General features: G+C 35.1%; 1 protein-coding gene across 7 annotated transcripts in view; it reads left to right on the forward strand.

The window, feature by feature from the left end:
- The window catches only part of unc-13, a 57,886-nt gene that overhangs the window by 14,426 nt on the left and 23,320 nt on the right, over positions 1-20,140 (forward strand). For 4 of the 7 annotated variants that reach the window (XM_018449639.1, XM_018449664.1, XM_018449673.1 and 1 more), the window contains exons 2-7: positions 4,231-4,274; positions 6,262-6,352; positions 10,508-10,516; positions 13,282-13,356; positions 16,155-16,374; positions 19,001-19,121. In XM_018449639.1, coding sequence (XP_018305141.1) covers positions 4,231-4,274; positions 6,262-6,352; positions 10,508-10,516; positions 13,282-13,356; positions 16,155-16,374; positions 19,001-19,121 — 560 coding nt within the window. The remainder of the gene's footprint in view (positions 1-4,230; positions 4,275-6,261; positions 6,353-10,507; positions 10,517-13,281; positions 13,357-16,154; positions 16,375-19,000; positions 19,122-20,140) is intronic. The other 3 variants (XM_018449656.1, XM_018449681.1, XM_018449690.1) reach the window with 1 other exon arrangement.

Here is a 20,140-nt window from a genome sequence, read left to right on the forward strand (position 1 = left end):
AATACCTGGACATAGTGCGGAATTAGCTTTTATGCAAAAGCACGTACATATCACATGCATACGTAAATGGTATGTGGATGTTTCCTGGACTAACCTTCTTCTTGTATTAGCTTTTCCATATCTCGTTCCATTTCCATTCTCATTAATCATGCGTGCACTTCCGTACGTAGGTATGTGACAATCGGATCTATTCCTTTCCCGAATATGGACTCGCGGGAAATCTGTTTCAACGACTTGTAACTTTTATACATGGCGACTGTACAATCAACTTCCAATCGCGATGTTTTCTCTCTTTGAAAGTTGCATAAAAGTTTTACATGCATATAAATATTTTTGTTCGCTAATAGCTCGTCGTGACGTTACCCTTGAATTCGTAAATAAGCCACGTCAGTTATTGCCGAAACTTTTACTTGTTGAAGCAAAAGAAATTAATCGTGTTTCTCACGCGATATATTTTCTTCCCATTGAGTTCAATAATTACAAAGCACGCCGAAATTCTGAAGTTTTATCATCATAAATCATCACGTACGATACGTGTATTATGCCGAAGTGATTTTCACAAATATACGTATCTCATAAATCGCACATGTCACATATTACATATCACGCATTAGATATAAATCTTTCCTAGAGTATCTCGTGCAACGAGCTCCTAATTAATTGATGGCGCTACAAGTGGATGATAAGTGGAAACGAAAGAAAAATTATTGCAATATTAGGACTGACAGTATTTGACAATCATTTCCAGCTAATCGGCCTATTGGTAAGAATAATTTACACAAATTGGTAAAAGAAAAGTTTCTTTTTTATACATACTTTTTTTTAAAGTATACACGTTGGCCGCGGGTAAAATCCAGAACACAGGGCACAGAGCAGAGAGCTTTATCGTGAGTATGTCTTCTCGTCGAGACAAGATGACGGCGAAGTTTCGCATAAATTTTTCCGCGACCCCGATCCGATTCGATGCCAAGGAATAGTTTGTTCGTAAAATAGTGTGATCTGACTTTCAGCCGGTAGTCGAGATACTTGACGTCGTGCAGTCCACTGAAAGAATCATTCGAACGTAATTACATTCTCTGATATCTCTTCGCGTGTTACAAAGTCTTGACGAGTGGGCACCTTAAATCGCACCTGCATATCACCGATATCGTTTCATTAAGTGTCATATCATTAACAAGCGGGGCGAGCGCGCTCGCACTCACCCCTCGTCGATCGATGTAGTACAGCAAAGGTTTCTTAAGGCTTCTCAACTTAGCGAATAGCACCGTCAATTGACGACTAGTGTCTAAGCGAATTAAAGCAAAATACATTGTTAAGGCCTAATAGATAATGGAAAAACTTGTTAGAGTGTAATGAGTAACACTGATACAGATAACACATACAGACGCATTTAAATACGCGCGCTGAGAGATAAACTTTTGATATTTGTAACTACTATAATTAGGATTATTACTACGATAATGTTAGTAATAATAATTACATGTAGAGTTCTATAACATATACATATAATTAGCAACTGAAAATATAATTATAAATATTAAATTATAAGTTATTATCACCATAAATATGGTTCCAGTTATTATAATTTAATTATAATTATAATCATTTTCAATTGCTAACTATATGTTTTTATATACCTATACATTTATTATTACTAACACTACAATAATAATCATAATTATAGCAACATACAAAAAAATGTTTTTCTCAGTGCAGTTAGGTTTTCGTTGTGTTAATTGTGTGTAAACGCTTGCCAGAATTATATTCGCGAAGCGATACTATATTCTGTATAGATATATATTTACTATTGAGTTGTATGTATGTTTCCTTGCCTCTGAGCGCGTCTCCGAGTGTTTATATTTTTATCTTTTATTATTTATCGACCATTCGGTTTATCGGGAATAAATTAATTCCGATACTGCGTGAATTCCCGCATGTTGATAAAAATTATGCTAGAAAACATCGGAAATGTCGCATCTTAATCTAATTTTGCTATAAGGCGAAAAACACCGAGTTGACCAGCTCTAATTAGCTGTTGCGCAGTGAAATTCATACATATTACGAATAATTAATCTGCGTATCGTTCCGCCGGCAGAAAATGTCACTTTACACCACAAATGTGTAGTATGAATTTTCGAGCCATTGATGAAACCGGTTCCGCTTTGTGAGATGATAAAGATTATTTGCGCGACCTGTATTTGAAATTTTACGGTTACATAATTATTCTTTTATTTTTATAGCGTACTATCGTATAAAGCTTGTGTCACACCATTTTTTTGAATTATTTCTTTTTCAATTAGATGCAATCTTTATTGTTGATTAAAGCGTTCTCATTCGACTTATTACGTTTTACGTTTTATTACGAATACAAGGTCATATATAAGCGTACTGCGATAATGAGAAGCTTCATGCTTCATTTACACATTCCGACGAGACGTTCTCAAAGGCCATCATTTCGTGATTAAACGTAAAAATGAAACGAATACCATGCTCCAATGTTATCTAAGCTTTTTAAGCGATCAGAAAAAAAAAAAGGAACCCCTTTCCGCGGAACTGTTTAAAAGAAAGAGAGAACGAGGACGAGCGATAGAGTGGGAGAAAGAGAGTGAAAGAGCGAGAAGTACGAGAGTGACGAAAAATTGTAATTTGAGTAAATGATGAAGTAAAATTGAGTGCGGAAGACGTGAGAGAGAGTGTGGGAAAAAGAGACAGCGTTAAGGGACGAAATACCTGCGGCTCTAACTCTAAATACTTATTACACTTGTTATGCTATCGATAAGTTTATATTATATCTCTATATCGTGACAGAATTTACGAGGTATTGTATTTATACGTGATATTATATTTATACGGGCTGTTACACACTCTATCTCCGAAACTTCCATTTCATCGCGCGGCCGAGCGAACGTGAGTAAGTACACGAAAAGCGCAGGAGAGTAAAAAAAAAGGGAGAAAGAAAGAAAAAAAGACAGATATTCTCGAGAAAGCGAAGCATCCAACATGTCAGTTAATACACGTATATATCCCTTTCTCTTCGGCGGGAGGTATCCATTAGTCCTCGAGATTTCGGCGTCCGGAGCCGAATCTTTATTAAGAGAAATTGTTACTATGATGGGAAGTATAGAGACGACCGAGAGAAGCTTGATTCGAAAAAGACCAGTATGGAAGAGGGGTCAGGACCTCGGGGCTAGTGGTGGCACGAAAACCTGGACCAACAGAATTTATCGCGAGTCCACCGTGGAACTTACGAACGATCGAGCCATGAATCCAGCCAGCTGACAGATGACAAAATGCCGGTGCTTCTTCGAGGTCGCCGGCGATGGGCCGAAGGTTGATTAACGGCGACAAGCGAGACGAGAATAGGTTCGACCTGTCCGACGAACGAGAAAGGGATTAAACGGAAAGTGGTAGTTCCCACAGTTGGATTGCGAGAAAGAGAGAAAGAGAAAGAGAGATAGAAAACAGAGAATACATTTACATCGATGTAGTCAGCAGAGTTTGGGAGAACTGCGATGCGAGGAACAATAGACGGGCGAAGAGGAAAATGTGGCTGTGAGTGCGAAATGCAGACGAAGCAATCGCAGTCGGATGCGGGCGAAGGAAGTTCTGAATGTAAATCAAGTGGTCGGAAGAAAAGAGAGAAGATGAAGAAGTCGATTCGAAGTTCTCCCCGCGACGGAGAAATCGCTCTTTCAAAATCATGTGCGAATGATAGCCTTCTCCCTTTTTTCTTCTCTGCGGCAGCTTCCCTCCAGCTGACGCAGGAAGGCAATTATTTGACGATGTTTCCTCGTGTCACCCGGCGATTTCCTCTGCGCCCATCTTATTCTGTTCCGTTCGTAATTTCTTCCTTAGGTCTATTGCGACAGAACGATTTAAAGGCAGAGCATTGCGTGCGCGCGCGGCCACGGAAATCAAAGCGAGAACTTCATCTCGCAGTTTTGTAATATCCAACGGCAGCCGAACGGTTATTTGTCGCTTACAGCGCAGAAAATGAGAATTTCTAAGATCGATCATCGCTCGTTTTATCGTTGTTCTTGCTCGTGTTGTCTTCCTCGCGCCATTCCGTGGTCGCGCGTTTTTTCCTTATCCACTAATTATGCGAAAATGAGAGAAAACGGACCCTGCGCCACACATTGCGTTCGCGCGATCGGCATTGTGCGCCCTCCATTTCGTTTTTTGAACTGTTACCGAGCTTGTTTTTAATAAACTTGTTTTTTTGTTTGTTAGAACGGCAGCGGGCCGGGCGGCGAATCCGGTGGACGAGCGAACGGGTGAGTATTATTTCCTAATTAAGCCTTTAATCCTATAATTACACTCATATCGCATCAATTTCAATTTGAAACGTGGAGATTTTATATCCAGATTTTACATCCATCTCTAAAATATCATTTCTAAAATTTCTGAAGTATCATTTTTAATTCTGGCATTTACATATATTCTCGATACGGGAGAGCTCACCATGACAAGTTAATATTTGTTATATTTTATATATGTGAGTTTATGTTGTCTCTGAAGAAGACTCAAAAATGAGTCGAAACATGTAAGCGCGTTTAGTAAAATAAAGAAGTTTTACGCTTTATAGTCGTATTATTTGCGCAATGTCTTTCGCGCTTGACTCCTATTGCCCATGTTCTTTCTTAGTTCTTTATCATTTTTAAAATTGTGGTCGTCATAGATATTTCAACGTATATAGCAGCATTACAAAAATATCAAATATATGAAAACAATAAATGTGTATACGTTGAGAGAAAAATGTATTAAATTAAAAAATTTTAAAACAAATAATTGTTTTGTAGTACTAATATGATATTTGTTTTACGGAAAATAAATATTTGCTGAATAAAAAATAATAATAGTTAAATCCAATTAATGGTTCTTGTACCAAATAAATATATGTTTATATTCAGTGAATATTTAACTGACAATATTCAAATAAATATTTATTAAAATTCAGTACAGTTTGCTCTCAATGTATGTACTTTCTTCTCCTATGCTTCATTTTTTATTGAATCTAACATGAAGGATAAAAAAATAAATTTTATATGCAATAAAAAACTGGAGAAATATCTATATCGACTTTTCTAAGAGATGATTCAAGACCCTTCAATTATTTTTACATCAGATGAGATGAAATCGGTAATAAAATTTCTTTCAACTCACGGTTATACACATCAATATTTCCAATAAATTTCCGTTTTGAATCGCATGAATTGAAATATATTTCATGGTATATTATTACTCGACATACAAAAAAAATTGAACCACGAAAGTGGCTCTTACATCTCGGGAAAACCCAGATGCTCGCCATATTTTATCGTATCATTTCCTTAAAGATCTTTATAATATCGCGATGTTTATCTATATTCTGTAAGTTATTATATCCGTTCGATAGAACGAATACTGGTCGTGTCATTTTAATAAGTTTGTGTAAAAAATGAAGTTTAATATTAGAAAATTTATCGTTGATGTTATCGTTAAATAATTTTATGATTTATTCTAGTTTGCGTTTTATTGCAATGTTTTTAAACTTATGAATAACTCACACCGTAAAAAATAAAATGTTAATTTTAACTTACAGACATTTAGTGGACTTTCTAAGACATGCAAAAATGTTAAAATTAACATTTTTGTCTTAATTTTAATATTTTTGCATGTCTCAGAAAGTCCACTAAATGTCTTTAAGTTAAAATTAATTTTATTTTTTACAGTGCAGGAATCAAAAAGCGTTGATGAAAAATTCCAATTATAATTTTATTCTTACTATGATGCGGCGAGGAACAGATTTATACTTGCGGAAACTTGGATTTTCTAAAAACTTTCTAACGAGTACGAAATTTCCATCGCGTTGCCAGTAGATTTTCAAACATTCTAAAGGGATCTCGACTAGAACTGTAGCTATCTTAAGCCTGCAGTTTGATTCGAAAGTTTAGTTTTCAATCCACACGAAATCGATCTTAAATTCTACCTGCAAAAGCTTTGTCGACGTGTTAATTTTTTTTTTTATGTTTATACCGTTCAAACATTAGAATCTTTAATTTGTGTCTCTGAAGCTATTTTTTTAAGTATTGATAGTATTCAAGTCAAGAAATTATAGTTGCAAAACACAGTCATAATAAACACTAATAACACAATGATAAACATTAATAATAATTATAAAAATACATAAAATTCAAGATTAGCACAAGATGTTCGAGCAAAAGCTGGACGCAATCAAGCAGACTCGTGCTGATACAGCTTCCGAAATCTTTTCTGTTTCAGACATCCAGGCGACAATCCCTTCTACAGCACTATCGACAGCATGCCGGACATTCGACCGCGCCGGAAGTCGATACCATTGGTTTCCGAGCTGGTAGGTAGCCGATTGCCCATTAACACCATTCCGCCATTGTCTCCGCGTATATATATATTATACATATGTATAAGTACACCGTGTACACACATACATATATGTACATTGCCTGGACCGTGTCCATACATATATATTTGTCGGAAATAATTATTCGATCCGACAAAACGTATCTCTCTCGTTGTTGTCGCCATCGTTATTGATGTCGTCGTCATCGTCGTCGTTCTCTTCATCTATAACGTCGTCGAGATGTAACTGAAAAACGCGATCTCCGCTTCCGGATAGCGCGGCATGAGCTCAAGCTCTTTCAATCTCCATGGCGATTATGCGGCTGGATGAATTTAATTAATTCACCCAACTAGCTCGAGGCCATCTCTTGGTGCGCGCGGCTATTTTAGAATTTTAACGCAAGGCCCCTTTGATGCACTTTGCAATTCTGTGTTCCGCGTTTGCACCGGCAGAGTGAAACAGAGCTGGAATTAATTACCGCGATGTGTCCGACGTGTGCGCTGTTAGCGATACCTACGCGAGATACATGAAAGCCCATTGAACGACAGAATATAAATTATAATCGTAAAGGTTCTCCGACGTGGTACGCGGATATGTGAACATTTTTAAAAACTATTTCCTGCACAATATACAAAATATTTTATATTTATAGTTTATGCAGGTCCCGTAAAGATCGTAACAATGCCTAAGAGGAGATTCCTGAGATAATTTTAAGATGAAAATTCTAGTACCAAAATATATCGAAGCTATAACAATTTTTGAATTATAAGCACTTAAAGATAGTGAATTATACCGTCTAAAATTTACGTATTCAGATGTGGTACAATGCAAAATGCTAGAAGCGAAAGCTAATTATCGCTACCGCGTATAACACTCTAAAATGTATCAATGTGGATTTAATATTATGCGGTGTCTATATAATTCTCATCATTGCGTTAGTGTTAACATTAACACATGATGTGGATTTATAACCTCTGATGTTTATGTCAACATCATGATATTGATTTAAAATCCATGGTGTTAAATCCATATCATGTTGATGTTAATATTAATACACTCAAAACTTGTATAGACACCGCATGATATTAAATCCGCACCGATATTTTTTAGAGTGTAGAGGTATTTTGTAGAGGTAAATGGAATTGTCGTGTAGAAACTCGGGTGAAGTATTACTGGTGAACGCAGTAAATCGTATCATGTGAGATGTGCCGATTTAAGTGTCGAGGCGAGCTGTAAAATATAAATCGATATTCGACATACCGATCAATCGGATGGCACGTGCACTCGATTATGCTAATACGCTCAATAATACATATTCGACGACCATGAGCGGTATCTTTACTTTGAATTTTATTTATATAACCACGTTTCTAAAAAAAATCTGCAAAGGGGACTGTCGGTTCTCTCTCAACTTCTTTTATGAATATATTAGTGAACGCAGCAGGAAATTATAACTGAAAGTTATCTAAAGCTTAATTAGTTTGTCATCTAGCGGAAACAGCTACGTTTTCTCGATTACAAAACAGCCATCGCTTCTTCTTTAACTTTATTTCCATCTCGCGAGACGACGACGACGACGACAACGTTCTAAAATATCTTCGTCGCGAAATCTAACTCTGTGTATCATGCGACGTATCCGAGGATCTACCGTGGAACGAAAACAAAGAGGATAAAACTGAAATTAGAAATGACATTTTCGTTGAAATTTCAAGATGAAGCGGAAGATCTTCCGATGCGACTCATAACAAGCGTGTATCTCGTCGTGACCTAATTGCGTGTTTTACGTTTCAGTGTTACCGTCGTTTTCTACGACGAATCGAATTGCTAATTTTTCTAAAAGCCACCGCAATGCTCCAACGAGCAAATCTGACGAAATATTTCCTTTCAATGTAATTCCTCTTTTTCCCTGAAATTCCCAAATAAAAAAAAACACTTTATATTTCATAATCCTTTGATAATTACTCTACCTATTAATGTCCTAAATATCCATGAATAAATGAATAAAATAAAATTCATTGATTCGTTAAATGTGAATAATATGACTGAGAGATTTCATTATTTCAACAAAATTTAATCGTACCAGTGACGATTATGCTCACAATTGGCAAGAGCATTTCTGCCGCAAAATTTAAATTCGCAATTCGCTGATGCGATTCGTACTCAAGCGGTGCCTTTTATCTTCGATCGATCGAAAATACTAGAAAACTCACGATTTGAAATTCGGATAAGTCGTCGATATATTCGCGAACATTTATCTCGCTGGCCATACATAAACAACGTGCAGAATAAAGACAAGTAGTCACGAACTCTCTTAAGTAAATCATCCTTCGCGATTGCGTATTTTAACCAATAAATCGATAAAAATAGCCAATCGAGTTTTATTTACAAAAGGAAAAAAAGGAGGAATAAAACAATGACACTGAGTTGTTTATAAAGTGTAGAGATATTCTGTACATCTGTTTCATCTCGATTATGTACACGATAATGACGCACGTGCTCGAAACGATAATAAAAATGTCTTGTCTACGTCATGGATGTCATTGTAAGCTAAAAGCTCGCGTGTGTGCAACTAGTGCGTGATGCTTTAAATGAAATTCTTAAGTAGTTTATCGATCGCGCTCCAGAGAAAAGCCTAGTGAGGATAAATGTGTCGCTGAAAACGTGATTTAATTTAATACTACGAAAGTAAAACGGTAGTAGTTAAATGTAATTTTCATCAGAACAAAATAATGGAAAATTGAATTTTCTAATTAACCCGAAAATATATTTAACGCGTCCCATTTTGAAAATTGTAAATTTGAGATCACTTAAGAACCTTAATTACATTTTCCAACGGATTTCACATTTGATTCAGTGTTAAAAAAGAACCGATCTATCTTTCCTTTTAAAAGATAGCATTGCACTCCAGTCCCAAATATAGATATCCTTCATCATCTTTAATCCGATGTCTGTCTTCCTGTATGTTTGTCTCCCTGTTTAATGTTAACATATTGTTGTGCATATCTCATATAACCCTAGAATCCTGAAATCTCGCGACGTGAAATATATTTACATGTGGTATCGTAACATGGAAAAAATTGGACCAGGCAGTCCGTAAAAAGCGCGAAAAGATTACTGGGTTATAACTGCGAAAATGTTTGCGTTATTCGTCGGAAAAATTGCAACAACAGTGACGAACCACGCATCGTTTATATCAATGTCGAAGTAATGAAATTGACTGACCACGTGTAAAACGCGATTATCGCCCAGTAATTTCGATCGTTTAAATTCACCACGGAGATATAAATTCCTAAAACGCAAATCAAAACTTGATCTTCAATAAAAGAGAATAACTCGATTTTTCATGTTTTTGTATCACGTAATTATTTCTTCGTGATGATTCAGTCCTAATTAACATCCGTTAATTAATCGTCTTTGTGCCTCTCTTGTGTCTAACTTTTAAAACATCTATACCATATCTATATCCAGGGTTGGGTAAGTTAACTTTTTTTTTAACTAAGTTAAGTTAAAGTTAATAGCTTTGAAAATTTAACTTAATTAAAATACAAGTTAATCCATAATGAAATTAATTGAATTAAAAGTTTAGTTAACAAAAAAAAGTAATTGAAAAGTTAAAAGTTAAATTTGGTTCGAACAAACAACCAAAAAAAAGAAGAAAAAGAAAAAATTTGACCATTTTACATAATTTTTCGTATTTTTCCTTTGTCACATCATATTTATTAAAGAATTTGGTTATTTTTGTTCATAAATAACGATTATATAAAATACTAAATTATCCTTTCGCATTGTGTCTGAGAATTGACTTAAAAAAAAATCAAATTAAAAGTTAATAGTTACTGATAAAATGTAACTAAATTAAATAAAAAAGTTAAAAGTCTAAAATGTAACTAAGTTAAGTTAAAATTAATTAACTTTTTAACTTTTTAACTTAACTTTTATCTTTTTAACTTAGCACTACCCAACCCTGTCTATATCATAATTTAACAAAAAAAAAAATGCAAGTGACTACATGTACTAATCGGCATATAATGCTATTTTCTTTGTTTGTTCTCTGTGGCGCCCGTTGTTGTATCCACCTGAACACCTGAAAAAAACAAAACCACTCACTGAAAAAAACCTCTCAAAAAATCTCAAAAACTCTACCTCCAGGTCTTGAAGGTACTAATTAAATGCCTCCTTAGCCAAGTCATTAAAAGCTTATTCGAACGTTTGCATGTGGATTTTTTAATTCTTATTCTCACTGTCTATATGCTGTTAGCTTTTTTTTTATTTACATTCTTTCGTTTGTTCTATGCGATTTACATTTCACTCTTAGTTATTTGCTCTCGATTGGTTTATTTCTAATTCGTTATGTTTTTTTCTGCTGATTGTTATAAGGGGATGTGTTATATGCTTCCCTCGTTGAAAGTTGCGCTCTTCTCGATGGAATAGAGTCAGCGGTGTAGAAACTTCTTGATTACATCTCTAATTTAATATGACTGTTACATGTGTATCTACTCGTTAGGAAATAGATACCGAAGTAATTTTGTTATCTGCGGAACATGCAATTTCTATCTCCCGTGTATGAAATATCGAATGTGAGAAAATAACACATCAAATCTCTAGCGACTCGTTAAATTGAACGCGATTCATACTTATAGTCGAAGAGACAAGAGATGCATTTCAACGAAACGCAGTTATATATACTTTTTTTGATGGCTTACTTGTAACTTTGTGTTCCGCATGCGAATGTTTTTACGGTTACTTCGATTAGGAAATCAATTAAAATTATGCAGAAACGGATTTAACGATCCGAAAGAATTTTTCTAAAATAATTATCTATTTCGCGTGCATTCAAACTTGATCAATGTGCTCATCCAGTAGTTTCCAAGCTGTCGATAAAAATGATAATCCCATCAGATTTTGTTCTACCTTGTAACGATAATGTCCCTCACCTGCATGCAGAATCGTTCACTGTTCCAGCATCGATATTGCATGAACGTCTTGGTAGTTGTAGATATAATAACATGTGTTAAGAGAAGTTATAAAAATATACGAGTCGTAAGTAGATGTTTTGATCAAAGAAAATTTTGAAGGCAATGTGTTTTAATGGAAGCTTTCTTGGATTCGCTAATACTCTTTCCGTTTCTCTCATCTGACTCCTTCGCTTCTATCTTTTGACGAAAAGAAACGGGAAAAACGAAGCGAAGGAGATGACTCGATAACATCGTTAAGAAAAATGATATTGCGCGAGATTCTCACAAGAGACAGAATTAAATTGCCTTGGTGCCCCTCTTCCCGTGCTGCGTCACAGTATCCCTCGTCTGATCAGAGGACGCATTAGAAAAACAACGTCGCAACGGCATACGTGGGTTATAGCCGATAAAAATGATATTAGCATGTACAGAGTAAGCGCTTGATCGTTGGACTCAAACAATAGCGCATGCACGGTTCGTGGGGATCCGTGTATAATATCTTAATTAAAATCTATGCTAACCACAAATTCTATCGCGCACCATACCAAAACACCCATAAGCTAATTAGATTAGATTTTCTTTCCGTAGAGATTCACCTAAGTTCTATCTCTTTCACTCTTTGTCTTTCTCTCTCTCTCTCTCTCTCTCTCTCTCTCTCTCTCTCTCACTTACTCTCACTCACTCTTCTCTACCATCGTTATTCTATCTGATTTACATATCTCCTGACGTTTCCGCTCCATTCGCTTCTTGGTTCTTGCTTTTCACTGTCTTCTCTTACTATCGCTCTCTTCGTTCTTCTAATTTCAATATTAGATTCATATATATGCGTTCCCAATCGCACATGCAAATCTACACCGCTACAAACAGTACTCGGTCTTATTAAGCAGGGTCCAGCCTTTGATTAGCCTCTAGTACAATTTCCGCTATGGTTCTCGACGTACATATAATCCAGATAGCATATAATCCAGACATTATTGAATTTGATCTCACTGCCGGTCTTAATATTTGCAACCTTGTTTATTAACCACTACGTTAATTTTCTCTATGCACGCGACTATGCGCAAAGATAATCGGACAGATATTATATTAATCCGCAACGTTTGCACGAATAAATATTCTGCACCTGCTCCGACATTCGTTATAAAGTATGTTCAAACGCTCAGTAAATATTCGTTAAATTTGCGAATTGTATTTCCGAAATGTGTGTGTTGGACGTGATATGTAAAAATGTCAAAGTTCACGATTACATAAGACTGCTAAGATTAAATATAGAATATAGAATAGCATTTTCTGTAACATTTGTGAAACATTTCTAACAAGCGTTCGATGTGTATATATATTATATATAACTCACACTTATACTCGCTTCATAAAACTTGTAAATAAAAGTAACTTTGTCAATATTTCACTTGGCATGTAATATCATCGCTTATACATCACAAGATTTTTACGTCACAAGATTTCCCTTCGGCTTTGAATTTATTTCTATCTCGCAAGTTTTTATATTATTACGACAGATGCAGTTTAATCTCGATGTGAAGTTGTTTCTTTGGAAATGTATATACTCACGTTTGATTAACATTAAGAATTCCAAAATATGTATATTATCACTTGTCACTTTTGAGTAATTCTCAGTTATTTGAAAAATCGGTGTCACTTACCTTTATTTTAACTCGTAAACAGTTTCGATCTCGATGTCGATAAATATCTGTAAATAACATTTTTCAGACTTCTCCGTGTTTTCATATTCGTTTACATACGTTTCTTCACGTCTCTCGATTTATTTGATCAATTTTGTGCTTTTCTTTGATTTTTTCTCACTCTCTTCTTTCTCTATCTCTTTCTCTTTTTCTTTCTTCCTTACAGTTTCTCAGTCCCAGAACTATCATTTACTATGCGATAGAGAGACTGGAAGGTATCAGATATTATTTCATTATCAGATGTACATTAATTCCTATCTTTTCTCAGACCATGGCAGCGACGAAGAGGAACGCTGGTCTCACATCTGCCGTACCTCGAGCGACGCTGAACGACGAGGAGCTGGTAAGGAATTACCCTTTAGTCACTATATTTCACCCTTACCACTTTATGTCACCAGTTAATAAACTAAGAGAAATATGCTTACCCTAAGAGGAGGGTTGGCTATCATCGCGTCATCTCGCTGATGTTTAAGTAATCTTTACAACGACTAAGTTCTTTTTTAATGGCATTTTTTAAAGTTACCATTGCGTGGACGATGCAATTTACTGTATTAATTAATGCCACATAAATCACACAGCGAAGCTTAATTACTTTCTTTCTACGTGATGTACTTCATTCGGAAACCCACAATGAATGAGGGATGAGGGAAAAGTTTTAAAAGCGAAAGGACGTTTACCTTCTAGTTACGAAACAGAGATAATATAAGCGAGAAGTAATATCAGAAGAAATAGGGAAACGGATGTCAGAGAGAAATTAGATCGTACATCATTTAATTTTAAGTTTCAATACTGGTAAGAGACCGGCGCCCAAAAAGCTTAATTTAACCACTGGATTCTCTTTTGTTTTCATACGAAACGTGCTGCATTTTATCCTCATTTCCACGCTATTTTCTTTCACGTAAGAGTATTCTAACCAGTTTCAGTTTTGAATCTCCTTATTTCTATTTACCTCTCTCCTTATTGTATTGCTGTATTATTCTGAAGCAACACGTAGCGACTTAGTATAAAACACATTAGGATACCGTGATACGCATCGCGTATTTACTGAAGAAATATATGCATATATATGCATTAGGTGAGAAAATAGCGGTCGAATCATATATATATATATATATGTATATAAGTATGTTCCTAGATGAATCTACATAGTCTATATAAGGATAGAATCACGACGTGGGATACCGTATCAGAGAGAAATAGCTATAGGCTAGTGCTAGGAGTTTCCGATTTCCATGACGTTGGATGTTCCTCGTGTATCGAATACCTGGGTGTCCTTTCCAGGTCGCTTTGACACACACGTGCAATATTCGATGACGAGATATTCGATGCCTTTCTCAGATATGTGATTTACTAAAGCACCTTGAGAAACGTTACGAATGTAATAAGTTAATACGAGTTGAAATTTGTATTGCACAGTTTGTTAGCTTTAGACGTAAGATTTAGATCCGCAGAGTGCTCTTGCTAACAACGCTAAAATATTCGACTGGAAAAATTCTTTCGACATTTCCGATCATCTCTGTAGAATATCGAGGTAATGTATTGAAAGGTAACTCAACCAGTCGCTTATATACATTCTTACGTTGGAATGAAAATATACGGATTTTGAAAAATTCATGCACCGAGGAACATCTCGAGTTCACACGTTAGTACCATAGTACTTAGCGGATCGATGCTTTTACACCTTCGTCCTTTCGCTAGGTAGTCTAAAGATATCTCCAGAAAAGTCTAACGATATATATAGAAAATACCACTTGCTCTAAAACTTCTTCACGTACTACAGGTACTGTTTTTCAAGAAAAAAGATATTTTTTTAAAAATCGCAAAACGAGGTGGAGCGCGAAAATTCTAGATGTCCAATATGAAATGTGATGATCTCCCTAGGATCGAGGAGCTCGCGTACGCTCGTAAAACTCTCCTAGGTAATCCTATCTCACAAGCATGAAAAAAAGATATCCAGAAGAGAAAGAAAACCGATATAGAAGAGATGTTCTTGAAAATCTAAAACCGAATAATGAGAGTCATTTTGTTTTCGAGAGTCACGAGCAAGTAGGAACCTAAAACAGTCTCTAGTGTATCCAATTCGCTTTTATTGGAATCATAGCAGGCTTTCCTTTGTGAGACCTACATATGTCTGCATATGGTTCGCGTGCACATGATTATGTAACTAGAATCCACAAAGGCACTTCAATTAATAACTGAATCCATGATAGATTTTTTGCGAGAAAGATCGGAATGGACAAAATCAAAATGCTTCGGTATTCCATTTATAATTTGAAACGCAAATTTTACATTGAAGGAAATGTACTTTGAAAGATCGATAAGATTAACGCGAAGCACAAGTAATAAATTAAAAGAGTTGCTTTCTTAAAAGATAATGTGATAAATCTGTTTCATTTTTTCAATCAAAAATAGCCAATAATATAATATCTGATACAATTTTATTACACAATTGCTCGATCGATTGTTCATACGTGGTTAATAGAATTTTATATTACGTTAATGGAAATTCATCGGTCACTTCATCATTTGCTGTAAACGTCGGGATTTCAAAGTACTTCTTTTCTGTTTGCGATAAAGAATGTTCATAAAATAATATCTGAAATTTAATAAACGATGCGTAAAATACATTTCGTCTCTTGGATAAAAAGAATGATTTTTCTAAAATATATCTAAAAATTTTTAGCTAAATACAAATTTGAATACAATAATTTCAAACTTAAATAATTAAACTATTTTAATTAATATTAAAATAATTTTGTTGAATTAGCAAAATAATTATGTAGGTCACTTGAGCATAATGGGAAATGCTGCAAAGTTTTGGCATTCAATTAGCTTGTGCATCCTACATAATTATTTTGATGGTCTAACAAAATTATTTTTAGACCTGTATCTACCTAACTTTTTAGCAAAATAATTCTTTTCGTATAATATTGGAAATTTTGACATGTTAGAAGGCAACGACTACTAAAGGATTAGTAATTCACGATAATGTTCGAACCATTTAAATCTCTTAAAAGTCATAACTGTTACGAGCGACGAACCGAAGTAGAACAACAAATGTTTGTATAAACCGCCTTTTTACCTTTACTTTCTTCTTTCTTAATATAACGGCGATGCAATCGCATAATGAAACACCCACAGAAGATGCACGTGTACAAGAAAACTCTACAAGCGATGATCTATCCTATATCATCAACCACTCCTCACAATTTTGTCACCTGGACGGCCACGTCGCCGACGTACTGCTACGAGTGCGAGGGTCTTCTCTGGGGCATCGCTCGACAAGGAGTGCGATGTATGGAGTGCGGTGTCAAGTGTCACGAAAAGTGCAAAGACCTTTTGAACGCCGATTGTTTGCAGAGTGAGTAACGTCAAGCTATATTTTGATTTTCCAGCGCCATTTCCGTGCCTATGAAATATATTTATCGCAAAGGATATGTATTAATTTTATTTCAGTTAACTCACTGAAAAGAATTTACTAAATTTCAATAAATATTTGTTTGAATAGTACTATTCTAATAACTAAATATTTACTAAATGTAAATCTATAATATATTTATTTGATACAAGAACTATTAATTTAAGTATCATTTCTTTTTATTGGTAAATATTTATTTGTTGTAAGTAAACTTTTAGTAGTATTATTTAAACAAATATTTATTAAAATTTAGGTAATTTTTTTTAATCATATCATTAATTAACAGGTTTTACAAAATTTATAAATATATTTTCATACATTAATGAATTTGAAGCTATTGTATAAATGTATGTCGGCCCCGAGGTCACGTAACTTTTCCTTTTTTAGGCACGTAATTAAAAACCTTGAAATTATTTATTAACTGGGCAGTAATAAAATCAATTGTCCCTCGACGGGACAATAAGAATTAAATGAAACGAGAAAAGTTTCGCAATTAAACAAAGTGTAACTGATAATTCTGAACAGATATACATCTAAATTACTATTTTCTGTCTTTGCTCTCGCTACATTTACGCGAATTAATTATTAATTTGCCCTATAAGACCTCCATCCGTTGCTTCTTGCAAATGCAGTGCTATTTCCATCGTCGGCCGGTGTCTTGTTAATAAACGGATATTACTCTCGTGTTCCATACAAAATCGATTCGTAACGGAATAATCGAATAATCGAAAGATTATTGATAAACGAGCGATTGTTAAATCGCGCAATTGAATTTCACGGATTGAATGTCTCGCGGAAAAATCAATTTTACGTAGGCGCAATACGTTCACGAGGCCATTTCGCATTTTGGCTTGATAAAAATATCCTCAATGACATGACAGATTTTATAAACCAATCTCCAATGTCCGGAAATCGGGAAGTAATGACACTTTTAACGTCGGCCCGTCTATCAGACTTTCAATTTGATTCCGGTGATCTTCGCGATCTCTATAGGTGTCCTTTTCGTCTGGATACCATTCGCTATCGATTCGTGCTAGCACTCCCAGACTAATGATTCCCAACCTCTTCCCCTCTGCTCTGACTCTGTCCTCGATAAAGTTTCTTTCCTTGATCGGACAGTCCACGATTAATTTACAGTCTCTCCGCCTCCGACTCGCCGCACGACAGTTTGCCCCGTAATTCCGTTCTCAATTAATTCTCCCTCATCCACCGCTATTCGTTGTAATTTCAATGTACCGGGTGTTTCGTATTAAGTCCCTTCCTATCGCTTATCCTTTCAGATTTCCATTTCCTTCTCTATATCCCTATATGGTTGTACAACAAGATTTCCGGTAATAATTAAAATAGCCAATATCGATAGCTCAGGAAAGTTGTTTCGATGCATACCTTGTAAAATTCGAAACGTGTCTGACACCGTGTATTAGATTGCATACGAAATGTTTCGCTACAACGATATCGTTCTTGCATCTAACGTGTCTCATGTCCGATTATATATAATCAAAATTGACACGTCTATTGTGTAACGCGCAGAATACATGATCATCTATCACGATCTATACGCGATATGCCATATTTTCCAATTTATATATAATTTTGCGAAACGCAATACCGACCTATATGCCAATAGTATTATTAGCATAGTATTTAGATGACACTGTAAAGTATAAAAACTGGTATTACTCAATCACTGCCCATGATACGAATCATGATTTTCACAATGTAAAATTCTACCTCGGAAAAAATCGCATATTTTTTGTGAACGTTTTATCACTTGATGCATTGAAAAACAGTGCGGTATCTGCGTCGAGAATTGCGTAATAAATCTTCTTTGCGTGTAAAACACGCTTCTCTAATCTTTTTTTTTTACTGGAGATAAAAGCGTTTTATCGACACAGGAGCGACATTGAGAAGATTGAGAATTAATGTGTGAATCAATCGGATGCGACCATAAAAATTTCAATAATCATCTTTAATGACCCAACTAAATAACCATATGCAAATCTCGAATATATACATGCTTGATAATTAATTCAAAATGTAATCTTGTTACGGACTCTCAGGATTCAAAAAATCAATGACGTTTGACAGGGCGAATAAGAGTACAGCGTGGTAATTGGTACGCAAAGTAATCAAGTAAAATTCCTGTTTACTCCTTTAATCCATACGTCCAAAAATAGAACATTTTGACACTCTTTGGAATCCTCCTCAGTTAATACACTGAAAAATAAATATCTTAATTTCAAAGAAATATTTCTTTGCTCGTTCAAACAAATTATTACTTTGAATCAATAAGAAATATTTCTTTGAAATTAAGATATTTTTCTCTCAGTATACATAAATTAATAAAACTCCCCTGATTGTCAGATGTCACCATCAAATTCACAGATTTGATGTTGTAAAAGTCTCAACAATCAAAGAATATGTCATAAGCTTTGGATCAATTAAAAATTTTTAATAATTAGGCGTGATCTCAAATGTATATTAATGCTCCTGGCTATTCTTATATATGTAATATGCTGACAACATACATGAAAATATATATTATTTCATTATTTCATCCATTTCATAGGGGCGGCTGAAAAGAGCTCAAAGCACGGCGCTGAGGATAAGGCGAATACCATTATCACGGCGATGAAGGAGAGAATGAAGCAAAGGGAACAAGAGAAACCGGAAATCTTTGAACTTATTCGGTGAGTATCCACTTACTGCGCGCTTGCTTCTTTTTCTTTTCTTCTTTTCCTCGCAGCAGAAGTAAATCCAACGACAATCGTACTATAAATCAATAACATTTCCGTTCGAAGAGAAATAGCGTCGATCGATGTATCGATGCGATTTAACGATTTTTCGTCTGTCACCACTGCTCGCTATTTTTGAATCAGCAGATCCGCCATCAGCCTCAATGGCGCGTTCGTTGCGCATTGTATAGAAATCTCATAAAGAAAATAATTCAATGTCGCCTGTGATTGCTGCAACGGCGTGCTTTTTCTTTTAACTGTGGATAAAAAGCCGTAAATTAATTAGTTGCCGTAACAACCCGTTTGAATCTCTTTTTCCGTTTTACCCGAGACTCGGTTTCCGCTTTGCGGATTGTAAATGGTCTCATGGATAAATCGCCATAGCGAACCAGATCTATTGTATTTCACAAACTCAAACATAGGAAACCATTAAAGAATATAAACATCGTTTGGACGAATATTAATGCGTCACTACACCCCCTCAAGAATAGCGTATTGTGTGAATGTTCGTGAGTAATGTCTTACAATAAACGCGGCAAACACGATTCGCGTTTCAGACTTTGAAGTTATCTTCGTGTTATCTTGGAGAATTTGTGTAATTTTACATCGCGCTGGGTATTTCGTTACTGCATAGACATACTATTGATGGTCTTTCTATTCAAAACTTACAACAGATATATAATCGATAGTTTTTCTATAAAATTGCCAAAAAAACACTCATTTGTAGATAATTTGTAAATTATATTTACATATATTAGTAATTTGTACATGTGTTATATAAATTGAGAGACAGAAGCAAAAGTGACAAAGGAAAATTAAGTAACATTGCGCAACGATTTTAGTATAATAATTCACATTTCAGCATTCAGTTATAATAATTTCCGCAATATTATCGATTTAACGGGAAGGCAAAACCCGCTTCATTCAATAAATGTGTTATTGTTACGCAATCAAATAAGCTGTCAGAATTAAAT

Source organism: Mycetomoellerius zeteki, unplaced genomic scaffold, assembly GCF_001594055.1.
Source record: "Mycetomoellerius zeteki isolate Tzet28-1 unplaced genomic scaffold, Tzet1.0 scaffold106, whole genome shotgun sequence".
Classification (NCBI taxonomy): domain Eukaryota; kingdom Metazoa; phylum Arthropoda; class Insecta; order Hymenoptera; family Formicidae; genus Mycetomoellerius; species Mycetomoellerius zeteki.